Genomic DNA, 19,746 nt, shown 5'->3' with positions numbered 1-19,746 from the left:
AGGTCGGAGGGACCGGGAGACTAAGCGGCGTCTGTGTAAATTCGGTCCGCTAGCTCTCAACCTATCTTGGCTAAGTGGGAAGGCGTGTAAATTTGGAACCCACTAGACTTTTGATAGAGTAGATAGACTAAGAGGGTTCTGTTGTAAATTCCGCCCTCTAGTTCGCTATATGTGGTGCTTGGGCAGTGTGGCTAACCAAAACGGATGTAGATAGTTTTAGGTAGTCCATCAAGGTACTGGCCAATAGATTAGTTGGGATTGTATATGTGTTAAAGATTGTTTAGTAGCGTGTATATCTTGTTAGATAGCGTGAGCTCTGCCGTCTAGCGAGACTGTTAATAGTGTGTAGCTGTATTATAGTGCACGGTACCATAACCCTATATATTTACTGACACTGTATATGAATACTAATACTTGTCGTCTATTGCATGTCTAACACCATAACCACTATTAATTGTACTGTGACCTTAAATTGTACTTTGACCTATGCTAACCGTACTGTAACTGCTGTTTGTAAAGACAATGTTACTGGGGTATGTTATAGACGGGTAATTCATATATAGGGAATTATAGCGTGGGTGACTGTATAGTTTCACCAAAGGGCATAGTATCTATTATTTAGTGACTGGTGTAACAGCTGTGTGTGTACGGGAATTCCCTGAGTGTTTTTATTGTGTACGTTTCACTTGGTAACTGTACCACGTGGTGCTGTTGCCGAGGGAACGGGTGTGACCGTTGAATAGAGTGTGTGTATAGTATTCGTTGGAAACGACGCTCCATTGCTAAGTATGGGCGCGTCGGACTCGACGATTTTGGATCCCTTAGGATGTATGTTAAAGAATTTTAAAAAGGGATTTACAAAATGTGATTTTGGGGTTAAAATGTCTTCTGTACGTTTGATTACATTATGCACTAGGGAATGGCCTACTTTGGTTGCCGCATGGCCGCCACGTGGCAGTTTAGATCCAAATCTGGTACAGCGTGTACACGTGGCTGTATCAGGTAGGCCTGAACTTTACGGACAGTTTCCATACATTGATTGTTGGAGGCAGGCCGTAAACGACTCGCCAAGATGGATCCGAATATGCCACGAGGAGCAATGTCGCCTCATGGTGGCCAGGACTCGTTTGTCCACTAGGGCCATGGCTACGCCCATTTTGGACACGCCCCCTGAGTCCGAAATCCTTATGCCTCCCCCTTACTCCTCCTCAGGAAGAGGAAGAGGAAGTGATACAGGAAGCACTACACCCCTTTCCCCGTTGTCCCCATCTACTTCCTCCTCTAGTTCAGAATCCATCCCCCTCATTGCTAAACCTCCCCTTCCGGTACCAACCCCCGTTAAAACCACATATCCTGATTTGGCGCCATATCAAGATTCCGGTCAGGCTTCCTCTAGCCCGGCCCAGAATATTTTATTCACCGACCTTCCCCACAATAAAGCTTCCACATCCCCATGCCTTACTACCCCTCGACTGGAACCCCTAACCGACGCACCTCAACGAACCCCTATACTAACCCGACAACTGACTGGTACCCTAAAACCTAGACATTATCAAATGCCACTTCGTTTGACTCCCGGCGCAACATACCTTAATGATGAAGGTCAAATGGTACATGCTGACTCAGTCTTCGTATACGTCCCGTTCACAACTACCGATCTCTTAAATTGGAAAACCCATAATTCCTCGTACACTGACAAACCACAAGCCATGACCGACCTGTTCACCTCAATAGTCCAGACGCATAATCCTACTTGGGCTGATTGCCAGCAATTACTAATGACATTGTTTAACAACGAGGAGAGGACTAGGATAAACCAAGCGGCCATTAAAGCGCTGGAAGAAGAAGCCCGTACATTAAATCAAGCTAATCCAGCAGCATGGACCACAGCCCATTATCCTAACGCTGATCCCGAGTGGGATGTTAATGACGCAGATATGGTTCATTTAAAAGCCTATAGAGACGCTATAATTGCTGGCATGAAAGCCGGAGGGAAGAAAGCCATAAATATGTCTAAGACGGCTGAGGTGTTACAGAAAAGTGATGAACCGCCCAGTGTCTTTTATGACCGATTGTTGGAGGCATACCGCTTGTATACCCCCTTTAATCCGGAAGCCCCTGAGAATTCCCGAATGGTAAACTCTGCCTTTGTCAGCCAAGCCTACGGAGATATTAAGCGCAAGCTACAAAAGTTAGAAGGGTTCGTAGGAATGTCCATCACCCAACTAATGGAGGTAGCTAATAAGGTGTACATGAACAGGGAATCAGAGAGTAAGAAAGAGGAAGAGCGCAAGATGCGTAAAAAGGCGGATATGCTAGCGGTAGCGATCGCAGGCGGAGATAGACGGGGCCCGGATAGAGGCGATAGCAAGTGGAATAGGGAACCCCTGAGTAGGAATCAGTGCGCATACTGTAGAGAAGAAGGGCATTGGAGAAGCGAGTGTCCAAAAAGAGAGCAGTACGAGAGAGACCCACCCAGGGCAGGATATGGAAACTTTAGAGATAGAGCGAGAGGTAGAGGAGGTCCCGGAGGGAGTAATAGTAATAGAGGAAGTGTAAGAGAAGACAGATATTATCCCGCAGCGCAAAGGTCCCGCGATAGAGAAGACAGGGACTTTGTAGGATTGGCTGACACGGTCATGGATGACTATTGATACCGACCGGGCTCCATCCCCCTTGGCCGAGCGGAGCCTATGGTCGAAGTATCAATAGGGGGAAAAAGGAGTGCATTCATGATTGATACTGGTGCTGAACATTCGGTGGTGACTGATCTAGTTGCTCCTCCATCTGGAAGAACTATCACCGTAATAGGAGCAATTGGAAGAAGTGCTGCAAAACCGGTTCTTAAAAGTCGACAATGTGCATTGGGAGGCCACGTAGTGAAACATCAATTCCTTTATATGCCTGAATGTCCAGTCCAATTGCTAGGACGTGATTTGCTATCAAAATTACAAGCGCAGATAACGTTCCTACCAAATGGAACAACATCCATAAAGTTTAATGGACCTTCAGGTATTATGACTTTATCAGTACCAAAGGAAGAAGAGTGGCGACTTTATACAGCGTTGACTAGCTAAAACCCTAAGAGTGATGAATCCTTATTCAACATACCAGGAGTTTGGGCAGAGAACAACCCACCAGGACTGGCTCGCAATATTCCTCCCATTCGAATTGAACTAAAACTTGGGGTTTATCCAGTGAGCCTACGGCAATATCATATCCCGCAGAAGGCTAAGAAGAATATTCAATCTTATCTGGATAAGTTCATACGGTATGGTATCCTAAAATTCTGTACTTCCCCCTGGAACACCCCATTGCTGCCTGTTCAAAAGCCCGGTACAGATGAGTATCGCCCTGTGCAGGACTTGAGAGCAGTCAATGATGCGGTTGTAAGTATACACCCAGTTGTGCCCAATCCGTATAACCTGCTTGCTTTAATTCCGGGCGGGGCTACTTATTTTACAGTCTTAGACCTCAAAGATGCCTTCTTTTGCCTCCGAATTGCTGCAGAAAGCCAATGTATCTTCGCTTTCCAATGGGAAAATGCTGTAACGGGCTCGAAACGCCAGATGACTTGGACAAGACTGCTCCAAGGGTTTAAAAATTCACCTACCCTATTTGGTTCAGCTTTAAGTCAAGACTTACTGGATTTCAAGTCCATCCCAGGAGAGTGTGTACTATTACAATATGTAGATGATTTGTTGATAGCCGCAGTTACAAGGGAAATATGTCAGCAAGCAACACACGATCTACTACACCTTCTCTGGAAGGCAGGATACAAGGTGTCTAGGAAGAAGGCTCAGTTGTGTCTGCCAACTGTCAAATATCTGGGATTCCATATCTCTGAAGGTCAAAGAATAATGGGGCCAGAGAGAAAAGAAGCTGTGTGCCAAATACCAATACCCAGGAATAGAAGACAAGTGCGAGAATTCTTGGGGGCAGCAGGCTTCTGTAGGATATGGATTCCCAGTTATGCGATATTGGCGAAACCTCTGTATGCAGCTATCAAGGGTACAGAACACGATCCCTTCCTATGGACCCCAGAACAGCAAAAGGCATTTGAAGATGTGAAGAAGGCTTTGATGAGTGCCCCAGCATTAGGTCTACCTGATCACACACGACCATTCTACCTGTATGTACACGAGCAAAGAAGAATGGCTGTGGGAGTATTGACACAGTACTTGGGATCATGGCAAAGACCTGTTGCCTATATGTCTAAGCAACTAGATGCAGTGGCCAGTGGTCTTCCACCTTGTCTAAGAGCCGTAGCTGCAGCCGCCCTGCTGGTAGCTGAAGCCGATAAACTCACTCTGGGTCAAGAACTTTATGTACGAGTCCCACACGCAGTGCAGACGTTGTTGGATTACAAAGGCAATCATTGGTTTAGTAACAGCCGTATGACCAAGTATCAAGCAATGTTGTGTGAAAACCCAAGAGTGCATTTAGAGACTGTCAATACCTTAAATCCAGCTACCCTTTTGCCGCAACCTACTGAGAGTCAACACGATTGTTTGGAGGTGATGGATGAAGTATTTTCAAGTAGACCAGATCTTCGTGACTTTCCCATCCAGAACCCTGATGTCCAATATTATACAGACAGCAGTAGTTATGTGAAAGAAGGGATTCGCTATGCAGGATATGCAGTAACAACGATAGACAAGGTGATAGAAGCTCGGCCACTGTCAAAAGGAACATCAGCACAAAAGGCAGAATTGATAGCACTAACACGAGCGTTACAATTGGCTGAAGGTTTAAGAGTAAACATCTACACGGACTCCAAGTATGCGTTTTTAACCACTCATGCCCACGGAGCTTTGTATAAAGAAAGAGGACTATTGAATTCAGAGGGCAAAGAAATCAAGTACGCAGCTGAAATACTACAACTATTGGAAGCAGTATGGGAACCGAAAGAAGTTGGTATTATACATTGTCGAGCGCATCTGAGAGGCGATGGTGATGTAACCAAAGGAAATCGGATGGCAGATAATGCAGCTAAGCGTGCCGCTGAATCAGGAAGACAGGAATATGTAGAACATATAGCTGCTCTTATACCGGCTCCACTGTCTCAATGGACTCCAGTTTATACAGCTCAAGAAGAAGAGTGGTTAAAGACTGAACCTGGAAAATACCTGGAGAACAAATGGTATCAGTTAGAAGATGGGAGAATAGTTATTCGAGCATCACTAGCGGTAGAAATTGTCCAAAATTATCACAACGGGACACATTCTGGAAGAGATAGTACAGAAGAATCTCTCAGAAAACATTTCTACATTCCAAGATTGTCCAACTTAACTCAAGCCATTGTACGAAGATGTGTAACATGTGCTAAAAATAATGCAAGGCAAGGACCAGTAAAGCCACCAGGAGTTCAGTATATGGGGGGACTCCCTATGTCCGATCTACAAATTGACTATACAGTTATGCCTAAATCTGGTGGATATCGCTACCTACTAGTAGTTGTGTGCACCTATTCAGGCTGGGTAGAAGCATGTCCTACTTGTACAGAGAAAGCAGGAGAAGTTGTGCGATTCCTGCTACGAGAAATAATACCCCGATATGGACTACCCTGCTCTATAGGATCAGACAATGGTCCAGCCTTTGTTCATCAGTGCCTACAACAACTGACTCATATGCTTGGTATTAAGTGGAGACTTCATACAGCATATAGACCTCAGAGTTCTGGTAAAGTAGAAAGAATGAATAGAACTATTAAGAATCAGTTGGCAAAAATGTGTCAGGAAACCCAACTTAAGTGGAATTTGCTTTTGCCTATAGCTCTGTTGCGTATTCGAAGTACACCTACCAGAAGGATGGGTCTCTCTCCTTTTGAAATCATGTATGGGCGTCCACCTCCCGTACTTGGTAACTTAAGGGGGGATTTGAGTCAGTTGGGAGAAGGAATTACCCGGCAGCAGGTTGTAGAGTTGGGTAAAACTATGGAGGAGGTACAGAAATGGGTACAAGATAGATTACCTGTGAATATTTATCCCCCTGTTCATAGTTACCATCCAGGAGATCAAGTGTGGATTAAAGAGTGGAATAATATACCGTTAGGGCCTAAGTGGAGGGGTCCTTATGTTGTTCTTTTGTCTACCCCTACAGCAATAAAAGTGGCCGAAGTAACTACGTGGATTCATCACTCCAGGGTTAAACCAGCAGCAGTAGATTCTTGGCAAGCTACAACAGATCCAGAGAATCCCTGCAAGATCCGGTTAAAGCGCACGACTCAGTCGGAGTGACGAGGAAACCTTGTGGATTACAATTATTGTTGTTACAGAGATTGGTAAGTGAGTGTTTAGACGGCCATAATAACGCCTGTCCGCTCACCAACGTATTAAAAGCCAGGAAAGTCTCGAAGGGACCCCTGTGAAGACGAGCAGAACTCCATTCCCTGCAGCCCTTACATCCTGGAAGCTGAGGTGCCATCGCACGGACGAAGACTGAGGATGCAGCCGACGAAAGAAGTGTTGATAATAATGTTTGTTTATATGTCTTCTTATATTCAGGAAGGTAGAGGTACCGACACTCCTAGCTGTGAGGTTTGCATTAAGACTACTAGAACAGGTAATCATATTTCCCAGACCCTAATTTGGCATTCACAATATGAGTGTAAAGGTGATGTGTCTAGGTGTAGATACCTAAGTATAGAGTATAGTGTATGCCATTTAGGAGTAGGAGAACCTAAGTGCTTCAATCCGGAGTATCAACCCCGTACAATTTGGTTGACCCTCAGGAATGGAGATCCACAGGGGACCCTAATAAATAAAACTGAGTTAGAAATCGTACATTCTTCGGGTGTTCTGCTATTTGATGCATGTAAAGCGATATCAAGTGGTAGAAAGCCGTGGAATGTATGTGGGGATCTTAGGTGGGAGAGAGCGTATGGGTCTAACGATAAATATATTTGTCCCAGTAGTAAAAACAAGTATGTAAGTCCAAGATGCCCAGATAGGGAATATAATTATTGCCCATATTGGTCTTGTGTGGGGTGGGCAACTTGGGGACAGACAGCAGACCAGGATATGATTGTTACTAAGTTGCCTACTCAACCATACTGTAAGTCTATGGAATGTAACACAGTCCATATTCTTATAAATAATCCTGACCAATTCCTAGACAGATATGGTAACTTATTTGGGTTTCAAATATATGGGACGGGTTTGGACCCTGGGACAATATTGTTTATAGGAATAGAGACCGATACTGTAACATCCCAAACTCATCAGGTATTTCATTCTTTTTATGAAGAGATGAGTGTAGATAATAAGATCCCCCATAACGCTAAAAACCTGTTTATAGATTTAGCTGAGAGTATTGCTGGTAGTCTTAATGTAACCAACTGCTATGTGTGTGGAGGTACTAACATGGGAGACCAATGGCCTTGGGAAGCAAAGGAGGTAATTTCCGGTTCTGAGACAGTTGAACAATTAATATCTTCACAAGCCGATTATCAGATGAGTGTTAGAGGTAAATCTGAGTGGAGATTAAAAACCTCCATCATAGGTTATGTTTGCATAGCAAGGAAAGGAATGATGTTTAATACTTCTGTAGGAGAACTAACTTGTCTAGGGCAAAAAGCTTATGATTATGATACAAAGAATACAACTTGGTGGTCGGCTTCAAATGTCTCAGAACCATCTAACCCGTTTGCAAGATATGCCAATTTAAAGGACGTATGGTTTGATTTATCTATCACATCTAGTTGGAAAGCTCCAGCAAATTTGTACTGGATCTGTGGTAAGAAGGCCTATTCTGAGTTGCCACAGGACTGGGAAGGGGCATGTGTGTTGGGTATGCTCAAACCATCCTTCTTCTTGTTACCTATTGAAACAGGTGAGACTTTGGGAGTTAAAGTCTATGATGTGAATTATAGGAAGAAAAGAGGACCCATAGAGATAGGCGCCTGGGAAGATGATGAATGGCCTCCCCAGCGTATTATAGACTATTATGGGCCAGCCACTTGGGCAGAGGATGGTACTTTCGGGTATAGGACTCCAATATATATGCTCAACCGCATTATAATGTTACAGGCAGTGGTTGAGATAATTATTATTATTATTATTATTATTATTGCTATTTATATAGCGCCAACAGATTCCGTAGCGCTTTACAATATTATGAGAGGGGATTTAACTATAAATAGGACAATTACAAATAAACTTACAGGAAACAATAGGTGGAACAGGACCCTGCTCGATCGAGCTTACATTCTATAGGAGGTGGGGTATAAAACACATTAGGACAGGAATTTGCAATCAAATAAGGTGGACTGCCCTTTAGGAGAGGGCAAGAGACAGGTATGTGAGGTATTGGTTAGTCTTGGAGGCCATAAGCTTTCCTAAAGAGATGGGTTTTAAGGCACTTCTTAAAAGATGCAAGACTAGGGGAGAGTCTGATGGCGGTAGGCAGGCTATTCCATAGGAAGGGAGTTGCCCGCGAGAAGTCCTGCAAGCGCGAGTTGGCCGTACGAGTGCGGACAACGTACAGGAGGTGGTCACGGGCAGAGCGGAGAGACCGAGAAGGGACATACCTATGGATCTGTGAGGAGATATAAGAGGGGCTAGAGTTGTTCAGTGCTTTATAGGTATAAATAGAGTTGTTCAGTGCTTTATAGGTATAAAAGGTATAATACCCCCATAATTACTAATGAGACCTCACAAGCACTCAATCTTCTAGCGAAGCATAATACCAGGATGAGGACAGCAGTTTACCAAAATAGGTTAGCCTCGGATTACCTATTGGCAGTAGAGGGAGGTGTATGTGGGAAGTTTAACCTGAGCAATTGCTGTCTTCAAATAGATGACGAAGGGCAAGCAATAGCTGAGCTTACTAGCCATATGGTTAAACTAGCGCATGTGCCTACTCAGGTATGGAAAGGGTATAATCCAAGTAGTTGGTTTGGTAACTGGTATGAGCAGTTTGGAGGGCTTAAGGCATTGGTAGGCGGAGTCATACTGATTTTAATGTTGTGTCTACTCCTGCCATGTCTTATTCCTTTAGTAGTTAGGTCTGTGCAGAGCCTGATAGAAAATATAGTAGAGAGAAAGGCTGCAGCACAGATAATGGCCATATATAAATATGAGGCTCTAAATCAGGGAGAACCAATGCAGGAAGAGGAGTGTTGATGGATTCACATCATAGAAAAGTCTGGTCTGGTTCATGGTAACCTGAGGTATATGCAAACCAAGGTTAAGTGATGCCTCCGTAATTGTGAAATATCAGAGGCATCAAAGGGGGGAATGTGGTGGAATCTCGGTAAAAATAAATTTAGTAGGCCGAGATTACCACGTGGCATGTGTACGTGCATATGCTGACGTATCGGTCGGTTGGTTGCACGTGGCAAAGATACGAACAGTAGTGTACGGAGCATGTGCGAGAATACAGGATGTAGTATTCCCCTCCTCCATTGTGCTGGACAAGCCATGCGGTCAAGCAGGAAGTTAGTTCTTGTTCGTTTTGATTGGTTATGAGAATGTGCGGGTGGAGCTTAATATGGGAGTTATGTGCCTATATAAGGAGCCTGCACTATTGTCCGGGGCTCAGAACTTGTTGTATTTTGGTGACACTAGTCCCTCTGAGTCCCGATCGGTGAACCGAATAAAGAATCTCTTCCTTCCTGAAGAAACCTGTGTCCATCTCTCTGTGCTTGGCTTCCATCAGTTTCTCCGGTATCAATAATACCCCGTTACTATATTCTATACAGTCACTCTCCCATATACTATAATACCCCGTTACTATATTCTATAGTCACTCTCCCCATATACTATAATACCCCGTTACTATATTCTATACAGTCACTCTCCCCATATACTATAATACCCCGTTGCTATATTCTATACAGTCACTCTCCCATATACTATAATACCCCGTTACTATATTCTATACAGTCACTCTCCCATATACTATAATACCCCGTTACTATATTCTATACAGTCACTCTCCCATATACTATAATACCCCGTTACTATATTCTATACAGTCACTCTCCCATATACTATAATACCCCTTTACTATATTCTATACAGTCACTCTCCCATATACTATAATACCCCTTTACTATATTCTATACAGTCACTCTCCCATATACTATAATACCCCGTTACTATATTCTATACAGTCACTCTCCCATATACTATAATACCCAGTTACTATATTCTATACAGTCACTCTCCCATATACTATAATACCCTGTTACTATATTCTTTACATTCACTCTCCCATATACTATAATACCCCGTTACTATATTCTATACAGTCACTCTCCCATATACTATAATACCCCGTTACTATATTCTATACAGTCACTCTCCCATATACTATAATACCCCGTTCCTATATTCTATACAGTCACTCTCCCCATATACTATAATACCCCGTTACTATATTCTATACAGTCACTCTCCCATGTACTATAATACCCCGTTACTATATTCTATAGTCACTCTCCCATATACTATAATACCCCGTTACTATATTCTATACACTCACTCTCCCCATATACTATAATACCCCATTACTATATTCTATACAGTCACTCTCCCATATACTATAATACCCCGTTACTATATTCTATACAGTCACTCTCCCATATACTATAATACCCAGTTACTATATTCTATACAGTCACTCTCCCATATACTATAATACCCTGTTACTATATTCTATACATTCACTCTCCCATATACTATAATACCCCGTTACTATATTCTATACAGTCACTCTCCCATATACTATAATACCCCGTTACTATATTCTATACAGTCACTCTCCCATATACTATAATACCCCTTTACTATATTCTATACAGTCACTCTCCCATATAGTATAATACCCTGTTACTATATTCTATACAGTCACTCTCCCATATACTATAATACCCCGTTACTATATTCTATACAGTCACTCTCCCCATATACTATAATACCCCGTTACTATATTCTATACAGTCACTCTCCCATATACTATAATACCCCGTTACTATATTCTATAGTCACTCTCCCATATACTATAATACCCCGTTACTATATTCTATACACTCACTCTCCCCATATACTATAATACCCCATTACTATATTCTATACAGTCACTCTCCCATATACTATAATACCCTGTTACTATATTCTATACAGTCACTCTCCCATATACTATAATACCCCGTTACTATATTCTATAGTCACTCTCCCCCATATACTATAATACCCTGTTACTATATTCTATACAGTCACTCTCCCCATATACTATAATACCCCGTTACTATATTCTATACAGTCACTCTCCCATATACTATAATACCCTGTTACTATATTCTATACAGTCACTCTCCTCCTATATACTATAATACCCCGTTACTATATTCTATACAGTCACTCTCCCATATACTATAATACCCCGTTACTATATTCTATAGTCACTCTCCCATATACTATAATACCCCGTTACTATATTCTATACACTCACTCTCCCCATATACTATAATACCCCATTACTATATTCTATACAGTCACTCTCCCATATACTATAATACCCCGTTACTATATTCTATACAGTCACTCTCCCATATACTATAATACCCCGTTACTATATTCTATAATCACTCTCCCCCATATACTATAATACCCTGTTACTATATTCTATACAGTCACTCTCCCATATACTATAATACCCCGTTACTATATTCTATAGTCACTCTCCCCCATATACTATAATACCCTGTTACTATATTCTATACAGTCACTCTCCCCATATACTATAATACCCCGTTACTATATTCTATACAGTCACTCTCCCATATACTATAATACCCTTTTACTATATTCTATACAGTCACTCTCCTCCTATATACTATAATACCCTGTTACTATATTCTATACAGTCACTCTCCCATATACTATAATACCCCGTTACTATATTCTATACAGTCACTCTCCCCATATACTATAATACCCTGTTACTATATTCTATACAGTCACTCTCCCCATATACTATAATACCCCGTTACTATATTCTATACAGTCACTCTCCCATATACTATAATACCCCATTACTATATTCTATACAGTCACTCTCCCATATACTATAATACCCCGTTACTATATTCTATACAGTCACTCTCCCATATACTATAATACCCCGTTACTATATTCTATACAGTCACTCTCCCATATACTATAATACCCCGTTACTATATTCTATATACAGTCACTCTCCCCATATACTATAATACCCCGTTACTATATTCTATACAGTCACTCTCCCATATACTATAATACCCCATTACTATATTCTATACAGTCACTCTCCCATATACTATAATACCCCGTTACTATATTCTATACAGTCACTCTCCCATATACTATAATACCCCATTACTATATTCTATACAGTCACTCTCCCGTATACTATAATACCCCTTTACTATATTCTATACAGTCATCCCTCCCCTCCCCCACACCCAGCATCCCACCCCTCCCCCACACATAGCTTCCCTCCCCTCCCCTACACCCAGCATTGCTCCCCACCCCTACCTCCCATACACAGCACCCCTACCCCCCACACACACAGCAGCCCTACTCCCCACAGCACAGCACCCCTACCCCTGCACAGCAGCCGTACCCCCCACACAGCACAGCACCCCTGTCTCACTCACACACACACACCACCCCTCACACACACACACACCACCACTCATACACACAGCACCCCTCACACACACACACACACACACACCACCCCTCATACACACACAGCACCCCTCATACACACACACACACACACAGCACCCCCCCCCCACACACACAGCACACACAGCACCCCTCACACACACACAGCACCCCACACACAGCACCCCTCAATGCCCCTTAAACTACACCCCTCAATGCAGTATGTGTGTGTATTCAGCAGTCTGTGTGTGTGCGTGTATTCCGCAGTCTGTGTGTGCGTGTATTCAGCAGTCTGTGTGTGTGTGTATTCAGCAGTCTGTGTGTGTGTGTGTGTGTGCGTGTATTCAGCAGTCTGTGTGTGTGTGTGTGTGTGTGTATTCAGCAGTCTGTGTGTGTGTGTGTGTATTCAGCAGTCTGTGTGTGTGTGTGTGTATTCAGCAGTCTGTGTGTGTGTGTGTGTGTATTCAGCAGTCTGTGTGTGTGTGTATTCAGCAGTCTGTGTGTGTGTGTATTCAGCAGTCTGTGTGTGTGTGTGTATTCAGCAGTCTGTGTGTGTGTGTATTCAGCAGTCTGTGTGTGTGTGTATTCAGCAGTCTGTGTGTGTGTATTCAGCAGTCTCTGTGTGTGTGTGTATTCAGCAGTCTGTGTGTGTGTGTATTCAACAGTCTGTGTGTGTGTGTGTATTCAGCAGTCTGTGTGTGTGTGTATTCAGCAGTCTGTGTGTGTGTGTATGTGTGTATTCAGCAGTCTGTGTGTGTGTGTATTCAGCAGTCTGTTGTGTGTGTGTGTATTCAGCAGTCTGTGTGTGTGTGTGTATCCAGCAGTCTGTGTGTGTGTATTCAGCAGTCTGTGTGTGTGTACTCAGCGGGCTGTATGTGTGTGTATTCAGCAGACTGTATGTGTGTGTATTCAGCGGACTGTGTGTATGTATTCAGCAGTCTGTGTGTGTGTACTCAGCAGTCTGTGTGTGTGTACCCCTCAGTCTGTGTGTGTGTACTCAGCAGTCTGTCTGTATGTGTATTCAGCAGACTGTGTGTGTGTGTATTCAGCAGTCTCTGTATTCAGCAGTCTTGTGTGTGTGTATATTCAGCAGACTGTGTATGTATTCAGCAGTCTCTGTGTGTATGTATTGCATTTGTTGGAGATACTAATAAATATAAACTTAATTTGATCTATTTATATCATTATTTAAAATTTGTATTATTGAACTCTCTGCTGTTGTGTTCTTTTAAAACAAAAGTTGTTAATTAGTTCGGACAACAGTACGAGTTGTTTTTTCTAAACTTAAACCTCAGTATTGAGGTTTCATTGCCGTGTTGGCACTTTAAGGAAAAAAAAGTTGGCATGTATTGCGGTTTGGGCACTCGGGCTCAAAAAAGTTCGCCATCACTGCTATATTCTATACAGTCACTCTCCCCATATACTATAATACCCCGTTACTATATTTTATACAGTCACTCTCCCATATACTATAATACCCCATTACTATATTCTATAGTCACTCTCCCATATACTATAATACCCTGTTACTATATTCTATACAGTCACTCTCCCATATACTATAATACCCCGTTACTATATTCTATACAGTCACTCTCCCATATACTATAATACCCCTTTACTATATTCTATACAGTCACTCTCCCCATATACTATAATACCCCATTACTATATTCTATACAGTCACTCTCCCATATACTATAATACCCCGTTACTATATTCTATACAGTCACTCTCCCATATACTATAATACCCCATTACTATATTCTATACAGTCACTCTCCCCATATACTATAATACCCCGTTACTATATTCTATACAGTCACTCTCCCCATATACTATAATACCCCGTTACTATATTCTATACAGTCACTCTCCCCATATACTATAATACCCCTTTACTATATTCTATACAGTCACTCTCCCCATATACTATAATACCCCATTACTATATTCTATACAGTCACTCTCCCATATACTATAATACCCCGTTACTATATTCTATACAGTCACTCTCCCATATACTATAATACCCCATTACTATATTCTATACAGTCACTCTCCCATATACTATAATACCCCATTACTATATTCTATACAGTCACTCTCCCCATATACTATAATACCCCGTTACTATATTCTATACAGTCACTCTCCCATATACTATAATACCCCGTTACTATATTCTATAGTCACTCTCCCCACTACGATCACTCTCTCTTGACTTCCCCGGATTTCCAGTTTCCTTCACTTTCTTTACTCACATTTTCCTCCCAACGTTTTGCATCACTTTCTACTCCCCCCCCCCCCCCCCTCTACATCCATCTCATCCTCTAACCCCCCTCCCCTCTCCCCCAACCCTCATTCCCCTCCTTCTCTCTCACTTTTCCTCTCCCCCCACTCTTCTCCAATCTTGCAGCATCCTCCCCACCTCTCTCATCTCCCCACGCTTTCCCCATCTCCTCCCATTTTACCCCCCTCTCTTCCCCCACTTCCCATAACATTCCCTCCCCTGCTCTCCCCGCCCCTGCCTCCCCCCGGTGCCTTTTCCTGGAGCAGGCTAGGAGGATTTGGAAGTAATATTGCGGTGTTGCTGCTGGAGATTAGGACGAGGGTTGAATATTTATGAGCTATCTGGGGGGGGGGACGCACACTCTGTGTGTGTGTGTTTACTTGGCTTTGTTCCTCCCCATTTCCATCAAACTTGAAACATTTCCCCCCTTCTCCCTCTTCTCTCACTTCTTCCCGTGCTTGCTTCTTTCTTTCTTTCTTTCTTTCTTTCTTTTCTCGCTGTAGACTTTTTACTATTTTTTTTAGCTGGCTTTCCTAGATCCTCTCTCCCCCCTTCTTTTAGAAACTAGTTGCACAGATGAAGCAGGAGCCACAGGTAAAAACCTCGCATTATTCGTATTATTCTCTATTGGTACTTTGCTGCTTGCCATGATGTGCTGGGAGAGGAGAACTTTGTCCTTCAGATATAAAGAAATATCTAAGTTTAGAAATGGTGTGTTTCCCAAGGAGTATTCAAAGGGCAGCCAGGAAATCGGATAAAGTCATTAGATGGAGCTCCATCACCCGACTGTTACAATGTATCTGTAGCTAGAGTTCTATTAATGGAACTGGTTTAACCCCTTCCCTCCCTCGGCGACTTTCACAACTAGTGACACTATGTATCCACTGATACATTTCTGCTTTAACTCCATAGTCTGCGAAGAGCCAGTAAAAGTGTTGTTGTGTGTTTTGGTTTGTTGTGCTGCATTGTGTGCCCCCAGCCCCCCAGGCTCGGTAGGTGGGCAGGGAAGGCACATGACTTGCATGGATTCTTTGCTAGTTTTTGTTTTTCGTGGCGTCCATTTTGAGTTGGTCGACATGTTTTTAGGAGGAGGAGAAGCAGCACTTTCTCTGCTGTGACTTTGTTGCTTTGCAGGGATTGCTCAGTGATCGGGGTGGGGGGAGGGTGTTTGTGGCCCCTTTGTTGTGGACTTGACACCTGCTCCAACCGGGGAAAGTTCTGTGGGTTTTAGGTACTGGGTGCTTGGTTCTAGGTGCTGGGTTCTGTGGGTACCGGTTCCTGGTTCCGGCAAGGTGGGGATTTCAGTGAACAGATGCCATGGTGTACAGCCTCCTCCCCCCATGCTGCAGCTCTGACATTACTAGTGACAGGAGACAACTTTCATGTTGGGAGCTCTGTGTGTGTGTTTGTGTGCTGTGACACCCAGTGTGTGTGTGTTGGGATCAGAGTGCTGTGAGACCCAGTGTGTGTGTGTTGGGATCTCAGTATGAGCCTCTATGTGTGTGTGTGTTGTGATCTCAGTACTGTTTGTTAGTGTGTTGTGATCTCAGTGTTGTTTGTGTTAATGTATTGTGATGTCAGTACTGTGAGCCCTCTGTGTGTGTTGTGATCTCAGTATGAGTCTCTCTGTGTGTGTTGTGATCTCAGATTAGTTTTTGTTAGAATGTTGTGATCTCAGAACTGTTTGTGTTAGTATGTTGTGATCTCAGTGCTGTGTGTCTTGGAGAATGTTATGAGTCCTGTGGGGATAGGTTGTGATATCTGTGTGTATGTTGTGTTACTGTGTTGTGATGGCAGTGCTGTGAGCCCCTGTGTGTGTTGTTGAAAGCTGTGATCCTTGTGTGTATGGCTTGTGATCAGTGTTTGTGTTGTTGCCCTTGTGTGTGTGGTTTCGTGACACTCAAGCATTGTAACCGTGAGCAGTTGATTTATTTTTTCTTCTCTGTCAATTGATACTTATTTCCTCCAGAATGCAGCTTTCAGAACCCAACTTTATGGACAGCTCCCCTTCCTTCCACATCCCTCCCCTCCCTCCCCCCTTCCCCAAGCTCACGAAAAAGAGGGGGGGGGGGGAGCTGCCCCTACTTTCAAAGTCATCTCCCTGTCCAGGAGTTGTCATGTTAATGAGGCTTGCACTCTCAGTTTGGTAGTGGAAGCTTCCATTTTGTGAGAAAGGGGTGTTGGTTTCTTCCTAACATGGAGAAACTCTGCAGAGTTTGAGGTGGGGGAAGGGGCCCCATTCATGCTGAACATTACCATTTTGATTGCTTTGATGCAATTTTTTTTTTTTTTGAGGGGGAGGGGATAGAATGGCCAACACTACAGAACACAAAGATGTTTAATCACTGTACGGAATCAAATCCAATACTTTCTTTCTGAGAAGCAGATCTTTCAAGAGTCTGATACCCAGAGCTGCCATTCCTTTCATGGTGGAGAGGAGGGAAGTTGTTGAATCAGGCTTAGTGCAGATCTTTTTTTTCCTAGCTCCACTGCAACAATGCGTTTGGATGCTGGGGCAGTTAATGTGTTTTTATGATTCTTAGTAATGATTGTGAAAGCATTTGTGCAGTCATTGACACCGTGCAAGAATCACAACACAGTTTGTTTTTCTCTTGGTAAACAAATCCGAGTGTGGGTATTCTAGACCCAAGATAGATGCAAAAGATCAGGAAAAGCGTGCGTATGGATTAGTTAATTGTATTGGCATTGGTCAAAGTTTTTAATATAACAGGAGGCTTTTCTGCTCGCCGTACATTGTTATCAGAGTCAATAATCTGCTTCGTTAGCTCTTTGGGAGAAGGGAATTAGGAGAAAAGGCTGGAGTTTTTTTGTATGTATGTTTATACTAACTGCTTGAAGGTCTGCATTCGCACAGTTTTGTTAATTAATTCACAAAATAAAACTGGGAATGTAGAGTGTTGGCTGATGTTTAAAATTATACATATGATTGTAAATCGCTGAGGAGTAAGCTGGCGCTATATAAATACCAATAATAATAATAACTTGGTAAGGAGACATGTTCTGCATTGTAAAAAAAATGGATGGAATTTCGCTTATCTAGGAAACATATTATATTTTGTATATTTTCAGTAAGGCTTCATGTTAGAAATTGATAGCAAATGAAATCTAATTGGCCCTCCCAGGCCCCCTCCCCTTCTTCTCCTATGTTCTGTCACCTCTCACCGTTTTCAGATTTAGTAATGAAATATGCAGAAAACATACACTGTAGGATTACTAGTGCTTGCAGCAGACCATTTATGTAAAGAACAACCGTTCAATACATTTTAAATTAATGTCACCTTTTACCGTAGGATGTAGTTATTCAGATAGTGAGTCTAACTACGGCACATGCTTCTCTGCTCAATAAAGTCATAATTATATCAGCTGTATTTCCCTTTACTATAAAACACATTTATTTCCCGAAGGGCCCTTGAAACTGACACTGAGATGCAAATACCTTTTATTATATTATGTTTCTGCCAGTACATTTACAATTTGCACCGGCCCCCTGTGTGGTTCTTGGAACCATTTCATGGAGAATATTTTAAAGATGTGTGTTATGATTAAGTAGATTCGGTTTGGGAGGATTTGAGATTCACATTGATATTGATATCTGTTTATTGGCAATGATCGTCAATGTATCAATAGTTATGAAATATAACAAACAACAGGTTAGCTACTAGCACAGTGTTTTGGCCTCATGGAAGTGGGGGCTGTAATGAGTATTTTGGTTTAGTGATACTTTGTCCTGGTAATGCCCAAGTCCTAAGATGTAATTTGTCTTGGCATCTTTCCCTATAATTGTTTACTTTGATGTTCTTGTGTCATTAAACAACATTATAACCTTTTCAATACTTGTTCATATAGACATTAATATTTAAAATGATCATTAATTTTTATCTTATCATCTGACCAGTTCCTAATAAGCACCTTTTACTGAATGGTTCACCAATAAACCATTAAGAAACCAACCTTTACAACTATTCCACCATGCACTTAGTTCCTTGTGTTACCTTTGTAAACTATGGAGTGTAGCTGTTGTAAAATGTAGGTAATATTATTTTTGCTGAACTATTCACAGATAATGCTTAGAGGGAGCAATGTACACTATGAATAAGTTTATCTGCTGAACTATTCACAAATAGTGCTAAGAGGGAGCAGTGTGCACAATGCATATGTTAAATACAATCAGCAAGAACTAAAGCCAATCGGGTGTATTTAAATGTGGGATTTTATTTGCAAAAAGTCATCATAGTATCACATAAAGAGTTAAACTGGTCAAATTCTAAAACTAGAGAAATCCTCAGGATCCATTTATCCCCATGGAGGTCGTTCTGCTCTTCAAATATAACTTTTATATATTTTATATTAAGATATCCATAAATGCTATTTTCTTTAGAGAAAATGTTATAATTTTAATGTTTTCTACCTACCTGGATGCTAGCAGTTTTGGAAGAAATTGAAAAATGTAACAATCTATCCAACAGATACTGATATGGAACTGAAAACAAACCCATTTACAGTGGTAAAGGCTACATGGAAATGGGAATTCCACATCACAACCATTTCTCTAAGATGGCAGATTCTTTAAGCAATCGCTATAGCATATTATACAACTGTGTACGTAGGTTTGACGAAAGTTGTTTTGTTTTTTCTTTGCAGTAAGATTAGTTTTAGCTGCTGAGATGGTGTTTTCTGACCACGTGACATTATGATACTGCCAATTGAAGTAGTGACTGGGCTGGTTCTGGTTATTTCACATAGACTTTCATTAGGGCTTTGGAGAAACAGCTG

General features: G+C 42.1%; 1 protein-coding gene across 2 annotated transcripts in view; it reads left to right on the top strand.

Annotated features, from left to right (window-relative positions):
* Window positions 1–15,228: 15,228 nt before the first annotated feature.
* PHF21B (PHD finger protein 21B) overlaps window positions 15,229–19,746 on the top strand; it is a 98,091-nt gene continuing 93,573 nt past the window's right edge. For both annotated transcript variants that reach the window (XM_063446732.1, XM_063446731.1), the window contains exon 1: window positions 15,229–15,546. In XM_063446732.1, coding sequence (XP_063302802.1) covers window positions 15,529–15,546 — 18 coding nt within the window. In that variant the 5' untranslated portion in view covers window positions 15,229–15,528. The remainder of the gene's footprint in view (window positions 15,547–19,746) is intronic.

This window comes from Pelobates fuscus, chromosome 3 (genome assembly GCF_036172605.1).
Source record: "Pelobates fuscus isolate aPelFus1 chromosome 3, aPelFus1.pri, whole genome shotgun sequence".
NCBI classification, from domain to species: Eukaryota; Metazoa; Chordata; class Amphibia; order Anura; family Pelobatidae; genus Pelobates; species Pelobates fuscus.
Note: the sequence above shows the minus strand (reverse complement) of the source record. Positions and strands in the feature narration are given on the sequence as shown.